Here is a 19,408-nt window from a genome sequence, read left to right as displayed (position 1 = left end):
AGAAGCCCAGCCAGTGCCAGATGCCAAGTTCCAGGGCAACCCAGAGAGTCCCCTGAAGCAGCAGCAGAGGAAATATCTACAAGAGTGATCCACTGTGGATTCCCTTCTTCTGTACACCTGGTCTTTTGTGGGGGGAGACAGATCTTAATGTAAGAAATGCACTATGTGCCCCATTGCTAATCAAATTTTTTTTCCACTTGTTACACTAAGAAAATACTATTTTGGGGTGCCTGGGTGGCTCAGCCAGTTAAGCATCCAACTCTCAGGTCAGGACCTCTTGACAATGCAGAGTCTGCTTAGGGTTGTCTTTCTCTCCTCTCTCTCTCTGACTCTCCCCAGGCTGGCGTGCGCTCTCTCTCTCAAAATAAACAAACATTTTTTTTTTTTAATATGTTTTTCGGGTGCCTGGGTGGCTCAGTCGTTTAAGTGTCCGACTTTGGCTCAGGTCATGATCTCATAGCTCATGGGTTCAAGTCCAGCATCAGGCTCTGTGTCAGGTTCTGTGCTGACAGCTCAGAGCCTAGAGTCTGGAGCCTGCTTCGGATTTTGTATCTCCCTCTCTGTCCCTCCCTTGTTAGCACATTCTCTCTCTCTCAAAAATAAACATTAGAAAAAAAAATTTTTAAGTATGTTTTTCTTCCCAGGGGGAAACACAAATTGTTTTTAGCCTTCACAACCAGCACACAGGGTGGCTCAGCCTAGAAACTGGGAAATTGCTGTTGCCCATATAGAATACTTATCCAAAGTGTCTTGATCCACAGCTCTAGACCTAGGTCAACCCAAATTATTATAGGCATCTCCATTACAATGCATTTCTGAACATTAAGAAGCTACCTCAATTGCCAATTTTTCTTTGAACAGTATTTAAAGGATATTAAGTCAGGTTTACTTCTGTATGTGCCATCAACTGTTGCATTTAAAAAAGCCACAAAGACCTATTACTACATGGGCTACAAAATTATCTCAATCAAATCTCAAATCTCAAAGTAGGAGACCTGGTAGCTCTATTCTTCTGTTTGAATAATTCACCTGAATAAATGCCCTGTAAATTCTCACAACAGGTATCAAAGAATTAATTAAAAATGTAAGAGATGTACCCGAGCTTTAAAACTTCAGCTTTTGAGGCAGAGGAGGGGAGGGGAGGGGAGGGGAGGAGAGGAGAGGAGAGGAAGAAAAGAAAGGAAGAAGGAGAGAAAAGGAAAAAAGGAAGGAAGGAAGGAAGGAAGGAAGGAAGGAAAGAAAGAAAGAAAGAAAGAAAGAAAGAAAGAAAGAAAGAAAGAAAGAAAGAAAGAAAGAAAGAAAAGCAGAGACAGAGAGAGAAAAAGAGAAAGAAAGAAAGAAAGAAAGAGGAAAGAGAAAGAAAGAAGGAAAGAAAGAAAAGAAGGGAGACAGAAAAAGAGAGAAAGAAAAGAAAGAAAGAAAAAGAAAGAAAGAAAAGAAGAGAGAGAGAGAGAGAGAAAGAAAGAAAGAAAGAAAGAAAGAAAGAAAGAGAAAGAAAAGGGAGGGAAAGAAAGAAAGAAAGAAACAAACAGTAAGGAAATAGTAAGGAAACGCCCTAACATAAAGACTGCCCCTTCTAGTTCTTTTGCCGAAGCTATAAATCCATCTGGAACCAAAGTCAATGAAAACAGTAGACTCCAGGCTCTTTTTTGTTACTTGAGTCATAGCTATCCAAAAATATAACAGATTTTTCTCCATAAATGCCTCATTTTGCCAATTCCTGTGCAGTCCTCAAAAACCAAAAATACAAAACCCTCAAGAAGAGATAATAAAAGCACTGAAATAAAATTGCTGTGATACAGCCTCAAAAAAAGAAAAAATGCAATTGGTTTCATTGATTCCCAGTTATGAGTAAAGCTGTACACCAAATCAGTCTTCTATTTCAACACAGGAATATTGGCCACATACCTCTCCCCCTAAATTAAAGGGCTCACTGAAAAGTATTATGAGCTTGCTAAGAAACAGGAATACTCTGTGGTATTCTCACAGGTGATCCTAAGTCCCCTCCCTTCCTGCTAGGGTGAACTCATCTCCCTGGTTAAGCCCCCTAACAGCTTTTTCAAAGTTAACATGAATGAAGTTGAAGAAACATTCCGAAAAGCTACAAAGAGACAGAACCAGACACAGACAACCCTCGTAACTAGACTTTCTACCGTAAATCCCGAATTTCATCCTACACCCTATTCCCAGATTACTATTCTCTAAAATAGGATTTTATGCCATCTTCCCAGATAAATGTCCTTCAGTGGATTCCTACTGTTAAATCGGATCTAAGCCTCTATCTGCTTCTCATACGGTCCCATATAAAGTTCTATTATAAGGGCGCCTGGGTGGCTCAGTTGGTTAAGCACGTGACTTGGGCTCAGCTCATGCTCAGATCATGATCTCGCATTCATGGGTTCAAGCCCTGCACTGGGCTCTGTGCAGACAGCTCAGAGCCTGAAGCCTGCTTCAGATTTGGTGTCTCCTTCTCTCTCTGCCCCTCCCCTGCTTGCACTCTATCTCTGACTCTCAAAAAATAAAATAAAAAAAGCATTAAGAAAAAATTAAAGTTCTATTATTATCGGCCTTACTTCTAGTTATTCCCAAACAGAACCTCTTCTTCATTTTAAAAAATTAAAATTAAAATTAAAAAAAAATGCATTTGATGGCTTATATAAAGTTCTTCTGCATTTATATCATATGTAAATTTTGAGATAGATACAGACAATTCAAATTTTAATTCATCTTTGTAATAACCTTGAGGTATATTAACCTATATTAACAGATGAAAAATAATCGAAAAGCTCACAAAAGTTAACTCACCCCAAATCACAAAGTCAGAGGCATCACAATTCAAATGGCTATTTTATTCTTCACACCAGTGGCCTTCCCCTTGACAATGGCTTTGCTCCTATTTCCACTTTCATGCATCATTTGTTCCTCTTCTTTTCCTTTCTAACTAACCAAATCTTTACAATCTCTGGACCATTGGCTCACGTTTTACCTCCTCGAGGAAATTTATCCAGACTGGCAAAGCTTCCGACCATCTCTCTCCAAACTAACATGTCCTCTGAGGCACATACCACATTGTGTGGCTCTGTGTGTACATGTGTGCGTGCGCACAGTAACAGAGTATTAAGTTCTGAGGACAATATGTCTCCAGGATTGAATTTCCAGCTATCTGCTTCTCCTTCTATAATCCCAACAGTTGCTACTTTACTATTAAACATGTCACGGGTATCTGTAAATATCTGGGCAATAGTTCACATGCTTTCTTACATTTTAATAGAAAAGCGTACTTACAGCCTAACCAGATTGGTGAGTCCTCGAAATATGTCTGCATTCAGACATCCTATTCGATTGTTTGTCAGATCCCTGAGGAGAAAGGGGAAAGAAAAAATATCTTCAATGTGTTCTCTTGGTTAATGAAGATTTCATACATTCAATATTCAGGGAACAGCTCCCAGGTAACATACAAGATCTTTTCAGCATCTCTGAGAAGTTTACCTACCTCAAGTGAGTTAAGGGTAGCACTGAGAAAAACGAAGTCTTGCTTTCACTTATTTCTGGCACTTACAGACTACACGCTGTCTAATTATAGGTGCCCTCTGTATTTCAAGCATTTACTCCTATAAATTTTTTTTTTAACGTTTATTTATTTTTGAGACAGAGAGAGACAGAGCATGAACAGGGGAGGGGCAGAGAGAGAGGGAGACACAGAATCTGAAACAGGCTCCAGGCTCCGAGCTGTCAGCACAGAGCCCAACGCGGGGCTCGAACTCACGGACCATGAGATCATGACCTGAGACGAAGTCGGACTCTTAACCGACCAAGCCACCCAGGCACCCCCATTTACTCCTATAAAATGACTCAAGATAAAACTGGAGTGGTAAAAAGGAGATTCCATCTACCTTACTGTCTGTGATAGAATTCCTTAGATGGCCTACACAGTTCACGACGCTGGAGAAGTTAGGGACAGAGCTCAGTCTCAGCGAACATCTAACAGACAATAAAGGGGCAAATAACCAAAATATTTGAACTTTTATTTCCTCAAGAATACCTGATGGGGCGCCTGGGTGGCGCAGTCGGTTGAGCGTCCGACTTCAGCCAGGTCACGATCTCGCGGTCCGTGAGTTCGAGCCCCGCGTCAGGCTCTGGGCTGATGGCTCAGAGCCTGGAGCCTGTTTCCGATTCTGTGTCTCCCTCTCTCTCTGCCCCTCCCCCGTTCATGCTCTGTCTCTCTCTGTCCAAAAAATAAATAAATGTTGAAAAAAAAAAAAATTAAAAAAAAAAAAAAAGAATACCTGAAACTTACTGCTTTCTAATGTCATTCCTTAAACAGTCAGAAGTTTTGAGTGTATTGAGAAAACGGAATCAGCTCTTACTTCACAGATCTATCATTCAGTCTCTAAGCCAAATTACTTCAGCAATAGCTAGGTAACAGCCTACTTATTTTTTCCCTTCACTATTAACTAATAGTTACGGTCAAATACTACTTTCTAAATATGTTTTTCTCCTCAGTCCATGAAACGTTTTCCTTTTTATCTACGTAAAATGTTTAGTAGATACTGTTTTCTTCTGCACTGTGTTCTTTCCTCACACCACAGTGAATACAATTTTACATTTTTTTTTTTTCAACGTTTATTTATTTTTGGGACAGAGAGAGACAGAGCATGAACGGGGGAGGGGCAGAGAGAGAGGGAGACACAGAATCGGAAACAGGCTCCAGGCTCTGAGCCATCAGGCCAGAGCCCGACGCGGGGCTCGAACTCGCGGACCGCGAGCTCGTGACCTGGCTGAAGTCGGCCGCTTAACCGACTGCGCCACCCAGGAGCCCCACAATTTTACATTTTAATCAGATTACATTTAAAAAAATTATTTTTAACATTTATTTTTAATTTTTTTTAATGTTTATTTATTCTTGAGAAATATAGAGACAGAGTGTGAGCGGGACAGGGCAGAGAAAGAGGGAGACACAGAATCTGAAGCAGGCTCCAGTCTCTGAGCTGTCAGCACGGAGCCCAATGTGGGGCTCGAACTCACAAGCCTTGAGATCATGACCTGAGCCAAAGTGGGATGCTTAACTGACTGAGCCACCCAGACACCCCAAGCATTTATTTATTTTTGAGAGAGAGAGAGAGAGAGAGAGAGAGAGAGAGAGAGAGACAGAGCACAAGCAGGGGAAGAGCAGAGAGAGAGGAGACACAGAATCTGAAGCAGTCTCCAGGCTCCAAGCTGTCAGCACAGAGCCCGATGCGGGGCTCAAACTCACAAACTGTGAGATCATGACTTGAGCCAAAGTCAGATGCTGAAAAGGCAACTGAGCCACCCAGGCACCCCTGGGAAACCGCATTTTAATTGGGAGATAATAATTGACAATTTCTGTAACCTTCAAATAACATAGCATGGCTTTCAGCATTTTTTCCATCACAAGACTTAGTAAACTATATACAAGAAAACCCTAAAATAATGAATCTTAATTTTTATCAGTTCTTAGATTTGGAACCATTCACCCCTTGGATGTTGACAAAAGGGTTTGAACAAGGTTCTAAACCAAACTTCCAGAAATATTTTTAACACATTTTCTTCAATGTCTGTCTTATTCTTTGTAATGGAAAAGTACCTATTCTTTGAGCCACACTCTAAGCTACTCTTTAGAGAAGGAATCTGCACCAGCCGTTTCTAAACTAAAACCGTTGGATTCTCAACCATATGCTTGGTAACAGCAGAAACTTTATTAGCCAGACTAGAAATTAGAAATGGTAAGGATCTAGCATCTGAACCAGGTACTTACTCGCCAAGTGTCTCCCTTAGATAGTCCAAAACCTAGCTTAGGTAATCCTGAGGTTCCCTGACTTTAGAGCTTTGCCTTCTCTATCTTACAGCAACTTTTGATAAAAGAATCTTAAGCAGTTCAAAACTGAAACTTTATCTGCGCCTGCTGGGCTCCAGGACCCTGCTCCTCACAATGTTAAAGTGAAGTATTTAATCCTGTGGGACTTTTTTTATTCTAGCCGATTTTCCTTTTATTTCTGGGTTTTACTGTTTAAGAAAATTAGGCATCATTTTGTGAATTGTTGCTTAAGCAAGCATTTCTGGGCTCTATTCATTATCTTGTCTCTCTTCTGAGCTTTAACTGGTGTAATTACCACTGATTCTTTGGGAAACAATTTCATTATAGCTATACCTATTTAAAATGGTATTTAGGTATTGATAATGGGTTTCCATTTAGATGGAGAATCAGCCTGAATGTGTTGATAAAGCAAAAGACAAACTGAATGGGTCTGGGTTTTACCTACTTTTGGTAGTTTATTCTTCAGAAAGCCACTTAATCTTCCTGATTCAAATTATCTATAAAATAAAGGCAAAGGCACGGTACACTTACAAAAACACTTTATGTGTGGCTGTCGAGGGAGATGCACAATTGAAATGAATGATTTAGGGCCTCATAAGAAGCAGCTCCTGTATCCATAAGCAACTAGCAAACATTACTAACACAGAATATGTTTGTTTCTCATTGAGTTTGCATACAGGATGCTCTCAGCCAGCAAACCGTATACTGTAAGTTCCATTACAAGTCAGCTGTTTGAAATTAAGAATGTATCTTCTAGTGGGAAGATTATTATAAATGGCATTACCTTCCTGGGCAAGAACACAAGAGACTACTTAATGTGTAATGCAATAAAGAAATGCTCAGGCAATGCAGGGGACAATATTAGTAATTAAATGCTACCAATCAAGAAACTTATTTATTTATTTTGGACGGAAGTACTTGAGAAATTATTTACTAAAGGATAAAGAACTAGACAGAGAATCTAAAATATCCTGCATTATCCTTAAAACAGCCTGATGAAACTGCTTTTTTATTCACAGTCAAGTTCCCTTCAATTCCCATCTCTACATGGAGATATTATTAGCATTTATCTTCCTAAAAAAGAGCTTCCCTCCCAAAAGGCTGGGATCCAGTGGTGTCAATCACAGAGGGAGAGAAGTTGTCTTATCTGGCAGTATGAGGTCACACCCCACCCGCAGAGGGGAAAAAAAAGCTGGAGGGAAAGCTATTCTAGAAGTTCCCCAACTTTAGTATCAGAATCGCCAGGAGGGAAAAATAAAACAAAGATGGTTCAGCCTCCGCCCCAATTTCTGATAGGGTGAGTCTAATACCAGCTCTCTTCCTTCCCACTTGAGGACTCCTGTTCCTACACCTGGATTCAAACTGACCCATCCAAACATGGTGTTCGTGTGCACCTGGTAAGAAGCACAAAGAAAGTGCCTCGGCAATAAAACAAGCGTATTAAGCTGCTGCTCCTCTCCCCAGTGACCGGTTTAGAGGTGCCTGCAGCCCTTCAATGGCCAAGTTCCACACCCTCGTCTGGGTCTGAAAGGCTGAATCCTAGAAGCTCTTAGAGCTACACAGTAGCTACTGCTCCAGCTCTCTGTAAGAAGATCCCAAGCCCACATCCAGGCTCCTGGTCGGTGTATATGATTCCACTAGTCTGCCAACCCCTCTAGGGACTCCTGAGTTACCTGTGTATCTTGGAGCTGGGCTCACTGTTGAGCACCCACAACAGACTCCATTTTTGTTTAACGGAACTGATGGTGGTCTCTGTCTCACCACCTGATCCACTGCTGTGCTCAGTTACTACTTTTCCTGGGCTGGAAACCTAACTCTACACCTTGATCCTCTGCCACTCTGATGCCCCACGTAATGCCCCTCCCCTCCAATGCTTATCTTCCTTATCCAGAACTCCAGTCTCCATTAACACCACTGACCTACTCCAGAAGGGCCAGTTTTTCTGACTTGTCTTGTTAAAAAGCCTTAACTGGAAAATAATGGAGAGCAAAGTGCACGAGGAAGAAAACTGATCAGGGGCAAGACCTCCTCCAGACATCCCTGGGCTTCCTGAGTGCACGCATGGCTGATAAAAACAATGAACCACCATCTAGGGCCCTCAATGAAAACCACGGTAATAAAATTTCCTCCTACAGAGTCTGACTGAGATTTTAAACAATTTTACAGAATGAAGAAAGAGAGAATCCTTTAACTCCTACTATGCTTCATCTTCCAGAATTCTGAACACTAAGAAACCCAAGAGGGGAGACTGAGAGGAAGGGTTTCAGAGGATACGTTTTAGACCAAAAAAAAATTTATTTGTAAAAGTAATTTTTTTAAATATGCAAAAGTAGCATGGCCAACTCTTACAACTGGCTGTGACTGTAAAAAGGAACGAGTTTTGAATGAAAGAATGATAGATACCGAACATCAAAAATATTGGGAGGGAAGGTCACTGTCAGCATTTAAGTCGTGACATGATTCAACTAAGAACAAACAGAGTTGATTTTACTATACAAATAATATGGAAAACAAAGACATAAAAAAAAATGAGCAGGCACCCTCAATACCTTAAAAATGTTAAATAATAAAAGAGTATGATAGGGGTGCCTGGCTGGCTCAGCCCGTAGAGGATGCAACTCTTGATCTCAGGGTTGTGAGTTCAAGACCCACATTTGGTATAGAAATTACTTAAAAATTAAATCTTAAAAAAAAATAAAATAAAAGAGTATAAAACCAAAAAAAAAAAAAAAAAGAGAGAGAGAGAGAGAGAGGGACAGAGGGAGGAATGAAAGCAGGTCTCATCCCCAATATCCTTTGTCCCCACCACTCTGTGCTTAACCGGTTTCTCCTTCCTGCCATCAGAAATATGATGTCAACTCTGTATTCAAAAAGTCCTCCTAGCCCCACACTATTTTTTAATGTTTATTTTTATTCTGAGAGATAGAGAAAGTGCAGCAGGGGAGGACAGACAAGAGAGGGAGAGAGAGAGAATCCCAAGCAGGCTCTGTGCTGTCAGTGTAGAGCCCCACACTGGGCGCGATCTCAACCGTGATGAGCCAAAATCAAAGTCAGACTGAGGCGCCCAGGCACTCCTAGCCCGCCCTGTCTGAAGAGATTCAGAGTTCTTTAACGTGGCAGGTCATCAAAAGCCTGCCAAACTTAATCCCTCCATGACCAGCCCAACTTCCATAACTCGTCTTTTCCTGCTATATACTTCATGCTCTGGCCAAAGAACTCAACCCCAAGAGACATATTCTCCCACATTGTCCATTCTGCTTAGAACACCCGTTTTGTATTCCTCAGTATGTATTATTCATCCCTCAGGAGCCAGGTCAAATCTGAAGGTCAACTGCTCCTGTGACAGGCCATTCCCCTCCCAGGTGGCCGCTCCTGTCATTGGTGGATTATTATTGCTATAACTTTATCTGTGACAGCTCACATGTGCCTGTGTTAGGGTATATTTTCATTGTCTAGTTGCCCCCAAGAGTCTGTGAGCTCTTCCCAGGAAGTCAGACCATGGTAAGCAGCCAGTACTTAATAATAATTAAGCTCACATGCTCAAATATGAGCTCACAGGGCAGCTGTGAAAACAGCAAAATAAGGGTGAGGGGAGTTATTTAGCCTCAAAAGTACTAAAAACCTGCTCTGTAGGTTTTGAAATAATAATACACAGATAAAATATACATGCTAATAGTAAGACTTTGAATCATTAATAGAAAGGGGCCTCAACTGATATGCATATATGATGGAGCTTGAATGCAGTTATAATTTAAAATCCTTCCTTCACATATTACATATTATGATCATTGGCAAAGCCAGTAATCATTTTATTAGCATATGAAGGAGACAACCATCTCCCATGAAACAAATCAAATTACTGTACAAATTAACCACTTTTTACATGACTTCTATTACTCTTTTCTCCCCCCCCACTCTCCCATAACGGTTAACTAAATTTTGTTAAAAATTGTTAACTAAAAATTGTTAAAAACCCACCTTTTTTAATCATGGTAAAGCTTAAAGTAGGTTAACAGTTACTTTAAAAAGAAGAATTTAAATTCATAGGCAAACAATTCAAATACTTACAATCTTTTTAGTGATGACAGTCCCCAAAAGGCACCTGGATCTATGCTACTTATAAGATTGTTTCGGAGGTCCCTGTTAGAAATAAAAGTTATTCATATATCAGCACTGCAACAAATAGTTAGGCAAACTACACTTACCTGCTATACAGAAAACAACAATGGGAGGAAATTAACGCCAAAAAGGTTAACCCCAGCAGTAAGGAGTAGAGCCAGAATTCAAATTCAAGAAATCTGCTTCAAAAATCACTTTTTTGGTGAATCCAATAAAGGTATATGTCAAAAAAAGATACGTATGTCCTTATTACTATTCACATTCAAAGTTACGGCTAAGCTACAATCCTATACATTATTTCTACAATTTCTTCCTTAGTATGCTATACTTCAGTTATCGAAAGAAATCAGAGATTATACGTGGGAACATAATTAAACTTAATTTTTAAAAACCATTTTCAAAAATACACGCTCTAACGTTCATGTCATTTGGTTTTTCAGATTTTTCCCTCCCTGAGCTTCTATGGTTAGGATTCCTGTAAAACAAAAATGTGATAATTCACAATATATATCTCAAAGCAAAGATCCACTAGCCCCCAAGGCAATGAATGGCAGCTGATGGCACGCACAATTTACTCCCAGGGTCAAGTGCACAGCCACGCCATGCCAGCGCATCACCACTGGGGGCCAGTGGTGAACGCCACAGCCACATCCCTCCACCCGAGGGGATCTGAGCCACCTGCTAATAAGGCTGCTGCTCTCCAGTGGGTGCTTGGGCCCAGCTGGGGACTCAAGTTGCCCCCTACAGATGTTCACACAGACCTCAGAGACAGCTGACAGTCAACTACAGGAGGACTTAGAAAAGCAGAAGAGCAGCCCATTTTTCCTGACTACATTCCTGCCAGTGGGCTGGCCCACACTTGAGCTTTGCCAGACCCTCGAGCCAGACTCACTCATAACCTTGCCCACTGAAGTCCCAAGTGGTTTCCAGTCATCTCTCAGGGCACCGGATGTCAGACAAAGGACAGAAACTCTCTGCAACTTCTCCCGCCATTCCCTTCTTCCTTCTTCCCCTAACAATGGCAACACTGCCCTTTGCACATGTGACATATTTATACGTGGCACAGGGATGCACACAGAGTTAGGGAAACAAGACAGAAATGCAGAGCAACACCAACATAAAACCTAGCAGGGCAGGTGCCACCTCAAAGGATCCTTCAGTCCCTTACTTACTGGAGATTTAAAAGGCCTTCCTGGAAGTAGATCTTGGACCACTGGTGCCACCTGTTATCATGACACTGAGGTGACAGGTCTCTGGGATCTTTATGACTATTGCTCCATCATGGGATTTTAGCCTGAGCCCAGGCAGTCTATAAATTAGAGGAGAACCCTATATTTGACTTTTCAAACTGCTCTAACTCAGAAAGCGTGTGACTTCCCTTGCCTACTTGTGTTTAAGAAAAGACCCCCGAGGAAGTCTTACTGTATGTAGTGAACGCTGAGCCACGGATTTTCTTCCATCCAGTGAAGGAAGGCACATTCAATTTCACTGTCCCATCAGCTAATGAAAACTGGGATCTGGCCTGCTTCATAACATGGTGGGTTTTTTTTTTTTCCAACAGCTCATTCCAACTATTGCCATATACCAGTTACAAAGCTGGGGTTAGTTTCTGAACAGGTTTTCTGGAAATTTCACAAAAACATCCTGATAAGACTGGCCCTATGCACAACATGGTAGGAGTCATTCACTTACTCTAAGCCCACCATTCTTTTTTTTTTTTTTTTTTAATGTTTATTTTGAGAGAGACAGAGTGTAAGCCAGGGAGGGGTAGAGAGAGGGGGAGACAGAATCCAAAGCAGGCTCCAGGCTCCGAGCTGTCAGCACAGAGCCCAATGCAGGGCTCGAACTCACAAGCCGTGAGATCGTGACCTGAGCTGAAGTCAGATGCTTAACCGACTGAGCCACCCGCTGGCCCCAAAGTCCGCCATTCTTGATACGTCGCTGACACTGGCCTCCCACACTCTCCATGCTGTTTAATATGGGGTGACAGACACTGACCAGAAACTCTCAGTAATGCTTCTCTGGAAATGCAGTCTGTGAATTCTGGGAGCAGCATGCTCTCCGGCAAATCCTGTTCTGCCTTTCTTGGGTCTTAACTCCCATTGTAACACATCAGGTACTCTTCTGGAGGAACAGTTTCACTTCTACCCTCCTCCCCAAATCAGAGCCAGGTTTTTCTAACTAAAACTGAACCACCACTACCACTCCAGTAATCCGCAATCCTTTTTAATTTATTTTTTTTTATTTTTTTAAAATCTATTCATTTTAGAGAGACAGAGTGCAAGCAGGAGAGGCGCAGAGAGGGAGGGAGACACAGAATCCAAAGCAAGCTCTGAGCTCTGAGCTGTCAGCACAGAGTATAACGCAGGGCTCGAACTCCTGAACTGTGAGATCACGACCTGAGCCGAAGCTGGATGCTTAACTGACTGAGCCACCCAGGCACCCCTGCAATCCCTTTTTAAAAAATAACTATTACACATAAAATCTATGCTTGGATTACCATTACTAAGTAAGAGTATTTCATAAATCAGAGCTCAGACATTATATTCCACAAGAAAACTGCTTTGCCAAAGCAGGCAGCTGACCTTTTTGGTTTTTTGCACCATAGCCTCGAAGATATTTTTTTTGTAAATAAAGCAACCCAAAGTATCTGAAAAGGCCAGGTAGCTTCACAAAATGTAATTGGATGATAATAAAAGTTTCAAAAGATATTCAGGTCAATTCACGAATCCTACCCTTTTCTGGAACTTCCAGCCAGCTTTTAGGTCCTCTAAACTAGGAGTGAAAAAGAGGTCTTTGGTGCAACGATTTCCACAGAAAATCAGGGAGAGAATAAGTTCCAACTACAAACACCATGCCCCCAGCATCCCTTATCCCCAAACTCCTGCCCAGGGTAGATGGATACTAAGGCAGATTGTGACAGCAGGGTCCAGACCTGTACCTCCCCCCACATGCCTCTCTGCCCTGTGGGCTCTCTCCTGGCTAGCTCCTAAGGGCCACTCCAGGGAAGTCAGAAGTGAAGGGTGTGACTGGCCCGAGAAGAGCTCCTGCCCCATGAGAGAGGCGAGTGGGAGAATCCTCTGCCTCCAGGGGGATGAGGGTGATGTGTGCCCGTGCAGCTCCCAGCGGTCCGGGTCCAGGCTCAGTTCCCTGCAACAAAGCTGCTCACAAAGGCACCAGGCGTTGGCTTCCTCCCTTCCCTCCCTAATTTGTGAGCTTTCTGGGACCACCTCTCAAATAAACCACCTGAAATCAAACTTCATCTCAGGACCAGCTTCTGGGGAAACTCAGGTTAAGATACTGGCCCAATGGGAGCACCAGGGAGGCTGAGTCAGTTAAGTGTCTGACTTGGTCTCAGCTCAGGTTATGATCTCACGGTTTGTGGGTTCGAGCCCCCCCATCGGGCTCTGTACTGATGACACAGAGCCTGCTTGGGATCCGTCTCTCCCTCTCCCTCACTGCTCCTCCCCAGCTTGTGCTCTTTCTCTCTCTCTCTCTCTCTGAAAATAAATTAATTGACTAAAAAAAAAAAAAAAAAAGATACTGGCCCAGTAATGTGAAACCCCCCAGCACTCAGCCAAGTGTTGTTAACATCAGTGCAGAAACCGAAGGAGACACTCTACCCATCTGCTCCATTTTGAGGGCACACAGCAGAAAAGGAAAGGCCTAGTCATTCAAAAATTCAAAAACTTAAGTTAAAAGAAAAAAATAAAATTCATTCCTAAGGAAAAAGGAATTCAAAAACTTTGGAGTAGATGGAGGTGAGAAAGGAGAGCTAGCATGAAAGTTTCCAGAATTTAACAATGAGAACTCAAACTATGACTGCTATCAATCATTTAATGTTTTAGTCACTGTGCTAAACATTTTTTTGGTTTTGGTTTTTTGGTTTTTTTTTTTAGTTTTGGTTTTTTGGGGTTTTGTTTTGTTTTGTTTTGTTTTTGCCGCCTTCTCCCTTGCTCTTCTCACAGACCTACTTCTTTCACACACCATATAGGATGGACAGTGCCCCAGAGCCCCCAATACCACCCTTCCAGGTATGGCACTTGATCAACCTCCATCCAGATTCTTCAAACACTGTGGTTTCAGTAAATGGTATGATTACATGCCCTGGTCCAACTAAACCTAGGGCCTGCGGTAGGGAGGAAGAGACAGACGGGGACAGGGAATGGCTATTTCCAGTGGTTTGATTAGAGGTCAAGAGGTAACCTTAGAGCCCTCTTGCTTCTATAAGAGCCTGGCTAGGGGGTGCCTGGCTAACTCAGTCAACAGAGCACCCAACTCTTGATCTCAGTGTCATAAGTTCAAGCCCCATTTGGGCATTGAGACTATTTAAAAAAAAAAGTATATAAGAGCCTGTCTAATGAAGCCAAAAGATAGGAAAAGAGAATTAATGCTGAGCCCCTGGATCCAGTTAAGCCTGAAGTCCAGCTCTAACTCTCTGGGCTCCTCAGTTACACAAGTCACTAATTTCAGCAAGTTGTTGTCTGTCACCTGTCATCCCATTAAGAATTCACAACCAATCCTAGGACACACAACTGTTGCTACAGATGAAGACACTCATGTGGAAAAAAGATTATGAAATCAGGCCAAGTTCTTGGTGTTAATAAGTGGCCAAGCCAGAATTCAGGATTTAAACCCATCTTTCTCATTGATACAGTGGAGATTTTCTGAAGGAATTGAGTTAATTTACACCTAGAGCAAGAGGGAGACATATAAAGCAAACATGCCAAGAAGATGATAATGGTTAAATCAAGGTGCTGGACATAATGTTCCTTCAAATTCTGTGTTTGATAAATTTTATAATAAGAAAAAAAGTTATCAGATGTGCTATCGTCCAGCCTTCCAATAACGCACAGAGCCATGCACCTCTCTCTCCTCCTCTCCATTGTGACCCCCACACAGTTCCGGTTGGTGCCCTGGTTTCTCTCATCTACTCTCCATTTAAAGTGATCTTCCTAAGCATAAACCTGAATGTGTCTCTGTGCTGGAGAAAACATCTGAAAGCTCTAGTTCCCTCAGAATGAAGTCCAAACTCTTTAACTTCCAAGGTCCTCCATGGCCCTGGCCCTCTTTCTTTCCTACCCTAACTCTGACTTCCCATGCTGTCCCAGACCTTGCTTTCACCCTCATCTGGCCTCTCTCTCTTCATATTACTAGTCATATTTCAAGATGTTTCTATGAAGAGTCCTATTTCTCTCACCTCTAGACCTTGGCAGGTGGTTGCTCTGTCACTGATACACATCCCAATAGCCCCCAACATCTACCCTTACCTCCATCCTGGTTTTCTTGCATAACTCCGACTCATTCTTTACACCTTGAACAGCATTCCTGTTTCTAAAAAAATATCTCTGAACAACAGTGCCCTTTACTTGCCCTGATGTGGCCCTCAGGTCTCTCTACTGATTGCTTAAACCACCTTCACTGAGAGACCAGAAGTTCCACAAGGGCAGAGTCCATGTCTGTCTATTCGGTGAGAGGGACAGACACACAATATAGAGTATAGATGGAATTGATATGGTCTGAATGTTTGTGTCCTCCAAAAATTCATATTGAAATCCTAACTCCCAAGGTGATGGAATTAGGAGGTGTGGCCTCTGAGAGGTGATTAGGTCATGAGGGCACAGACCTAATGAATGAGATTGATGCCCTTATAAAAGAGACCCCAGAGAGCTTCCTCCTCCCATTGCACCAAGTGAGGTGACAGTCAACCAAGAAGCTGTCTCACGAAACAATAAATCTGCAGGCACCTTGATCTTGCACCTCCCGGCCAGCCTCCAAAACTAAATGTTTGTTGAAAAATAAATCTGTGTTGTTTGCAAGCTACCCAGTTTGTGGTATTTTGTGATAGCAGCCAAAATGGACAAAGACAGATGATAAATGGATAAGAAAAAAATTTTTTTAAAAAGCAAACCATAGCTGAGAGACAGAATTCCATTAGCTGACCTTCACTATAAAAATCTTTTTGGTAAATTACGGTTAGCTACAGAATCATTATGATATTCATAAACTCAGGCAACAGAGAGACGGCTGCATCGCATTCATAACCACTTACATTTCTTAATACAGGCAGAGGGTCATGATGCCTGCAATTGACCTTCAAGTAATTCAGCAAACATGTCTATGTGTACACATGTTCCAGTATAAAGAAAAAAAAAAAAATGAGCGCAAATCATTACTTCTTGCAGGCAGGTTAAGTGACTTGGTGATATGGGAGATTACTACATGATTCTTTAAATTTTTCTGTATGATTATAAATTTTCATTATAAAAATCATTTTTTATCCCCAGAAAATACAATTAATCATTAGGCCCAACTTTTTAGTCCCTATCTCCCCCTAGCCCAACTGTCCACAATCCTACACCTCAAAGAGAAACAATATTTCGGGAGAAAATTCAATCGGCATGTTTTTGTGTTTTTTTAAGTGTTTATTTATTTGAAAGAGAGACAGAAAGAGAGAGCACTTGTGCAGGGTAGGGGCAGAGAGAAAGGGAGAGAGAGAATTCCAAGCAGGCTTTGCACTGTCAGCACAGACCCCCAACACAGGGCTCGAACCCACAAATAGTGAGATCAAGACCTGGGCCAGAATCAAGAGTCAAACACTTAACACACTGAGCCACCCAAGCGCCCCCAATTGGAGCTAAAAAGCTCTGCAAACAAATATATGTCAGTTTCATTTTTTAAAAACATAGGTTTCCCTTTCCATATTTTAAACCGCATCTACAACAAGTACTGATTTAGCTACCGCAGTACATAAATTTGTGGTCAGTGATGTACTACATGTGTTTCTACATTATACCTCTCATGAATAACAGAGTACTGTAATATGATTTAAAGATACACTTTTCCTTTAATAATAAACACGCCTTGACATATTATATAATACTTACTAATAGTCATATTAATCAGGCATTGCCAAACGATATTTATAGTCAGATTCTCTCGTTTAACATCTCTCCTCTTTCTTACCAAACACAGCTTCCCTAGGGAACAGGAGTCTAACTTTAGGGTCTATAGCTAAATCTAAATATGTTGGGTCATTAAAAAATAAATGAGAAAGTGCACAAGAATTGCTTTAACAAAATCAAAGGAGTATTTTAACAGTGCTTGGAAAAAGAACACACTCCTTTAGGAAAGAATGCCAAGCGTATCAGAAAAGATGCTTTTTAACCGAAGTATCCGAAATTTCTACTCAAAAAGGCCTCAGCAATAAAGGAAATTCTCTGGCATTAAGGGAAATCAAGACACAGGACAGGCTAAGTGGTCAGTTCCAAGCATCTCTGGAGTCTGCCCTTCTCAGAATGTCAACTTGGCCTTCGGGCTGACCCTCAACCATGATAGGATACCCCAAGGTCCACAAATTATCTCCAAGCACAAAGTCATGAAAAAGAGTGAATTCTTTCCTCCTGTAATTCCTTAGGAACCATACCTCTTTCTCACAGCTAAATACCCCTCATCACTCTTACTGGCTCAGGCTAGCTCTAGCAATAGCTACAAAGAGATGCCATCATGACCTGGACCCATCTTTTGGGGTGGAATGGAAAGTAGGGAGTTAAACACATTCCCTGGTATGTAATTTTAGTGTCAGTAATTAGACTATAGAGGAGTGTCACTAAATAGTGGCAAATAAGAAGAATCACAATACTCTAAAATGAATATGTGTACCCAGGCCAGTTTTAATACATCAGAAAGAGAGAGAGAGTGACAATTAATCCTCTTAAGAAGCTATTCTTCAAACAGAGGCGCCTGGGTGGCTCAGTTGGTTAAGTGTCCAACTTTGCCTGAGGTCACGATCTCACAGGGTTCGAGCCCCACATCGGGCTCTGTGCTGACAGCTCGGAGCCTGGAGCCTGCTTCGGATTCTGTGTCTCCCTCTCTCTCTCTGCCCCTCCCCTACTCACCCTCTGTCTCTCTCTGTCTCTCTCTCAAAAATAAACAAACAAAGGGGGCCTGGGTGGCTCAGTGGGTTAAACGTCTGACTTCGGCTCAGGTCATGATCTCGCGGTCCGTGAGTTCGAGCCCCGTGTCGGGCTCTGGGCTGACAGCTCAGAGCCTGGAGCCTGTTTCAGATTCTGTGCCTCCCTCCCTCCCTCCCTCCCTCTCTCTTTCTCTCTCTCTCTCTCTCTCTCTCTCTCTCTGCCCCTCCCCTACTAATGCTCTCTCTCTCTGTCTCAAAAATAAATGGTAAAAAAATTTTTTAAATAAATAAATAAAATAAACATTAAAAAAAAAAAAAAGCTATTCTTCAAAAGAACTGCCAGGGACAGCTTGGCCTGTAGGTTTCCTCAACCTCTGGGGCATATCTGCCAGTCAATTCAACCCAGCCAGCCCTCAATGAGAAGGAAGCCAATACAAGGGGCACTGGTGAGGAGATCTCCCCTGGGGCACAGCAGAGAGCATCACCCCTTCTGAGAGGGGAGGTGGTCAGGTGGTTACCCACCATCTACTCTCGGTCACTGGTTGAGGGTCCCTGGGGCAGTGGCTTTCCTTCCAGTGCTGGCGCACAAAAGGCTCTCAGGTTCACAGGGGGAAGACACAAGGAGAGATGCACCAGGAATGACCAGTGAAGGAATAAAATCAGCTACACTGTATTTTGGAGTAACTCTGAAAATTTTGAAAATGATGTCATTCATAAAGACCTTAAGTCACTTACGTGGCTAGCTATGTCTTAGGCTGAGTTCCCCAGAAGTAGCCCAGATCCTTCTACCTTCTTTTAGAACAACCCATCCCTGTGTTCAGCAAGGGCCATTCTGCTGTTCCCTGGGAACTCTAACAGAATGACCTAGCCCATGTGCCTCAATGGCTGTGTGACCAGTTCTGCTCCCAGATCACACTGGGTCCTGGGAAATTTGGGGGTTTGCTTCCTCTCCAGGAAAGAGGACTCAGAGGCCCTTTGCCCTTAGATTCAGAACCATCCATTCGTTTTATATGGTCATTTTCCCTGTCCTTCCCCTAAACCTGGTAGGGGTGGGGAAGCAAAGACAGAGACCCTTCTTCAGGCCCCGCCAGCATGAACGCTCTTTCTACATTCCCTCTAACTCTCCACTGAGCCCACAGAATGTGTATCTAGGAAAGGAGGAAGTTTTTCTTATGTTATCTTTTCCCAAACCTCTTTTCTATACTGGACTAGGACTTGTGAAACTCAACAGCCAAACACTGAATCCTTTTTTCTGTTTTGTCATTCCTTCCAAGGCAGAGTAATTAGTAAACAGGCAGGGAAAACACACATAAGTAAACTTACAAAAATGCTACATCATTGTCACAGGATGAATCGTGTCCTCCAAAATTCCTATGCTGAAGTCGTAACCCCTCTTATCTCAAAATGGGACTTGGGATTTGGAGATGGGTTCTTTAAAAAGGTCATCGACTTAAAATGAGGTCACTGGCATAGGCCCTAATCCAATATGACTAGTGTCCTCGTAAGAAGAGGAAATGTGGACACACACAAAGAGGAAA

General features: G+C 42.3%; 1 protein-coding gene across 1 annotated transcript in view; it reads right to left on the bottom strand.

Annotated features, from left to right (window-relative positions):
- The window catches only part of ADGRA3 (adhesion G protein-coupled receptor A3), a gene marked incomplete at its 5' end in the record, with an annotated part of 135,875 nt that overhangs the window by 77,857 nt on the left and 38,610 nt on the right, over positions 1-19,408 (bottom strand). Inside the window, 2 exons of the mRNA XM_040493661.1 lie at positions 3,286-3,357; positions 9,905-9,976. Of these exons, the coding sequence (XP_040349595.1) occupies positions 3,286-3,357; positions 9,905-9,976 (144 nt within the window). The remainder of the gene's footprint in view (positions 1-3,285; positions 3,358-9,904; positions 9,977-19,408) is intronic.

The sequence above is a fragment of the Herpailurus yagouaroundi genome, unplaced genomic scaffold, assembly GCF_014898765.1.
Source record: "Herpailurus yagouaroundi ecotype Mexico unplaced genomic scaffold, PumYag 28, whole genome shotgun sequence".
NCBI classification, from domain to species: Eukaryota; Metazoa; Chordata; class Mammalia; order Carnivora; family Felidae; genus Herpailurus; species Herpailurus yagouaroundi.
The sequence above is the reverse complement of the archived record's forward strand: the minus strand, read 5'-3'. Positions and strand labels throughout refer to the sequence as shown.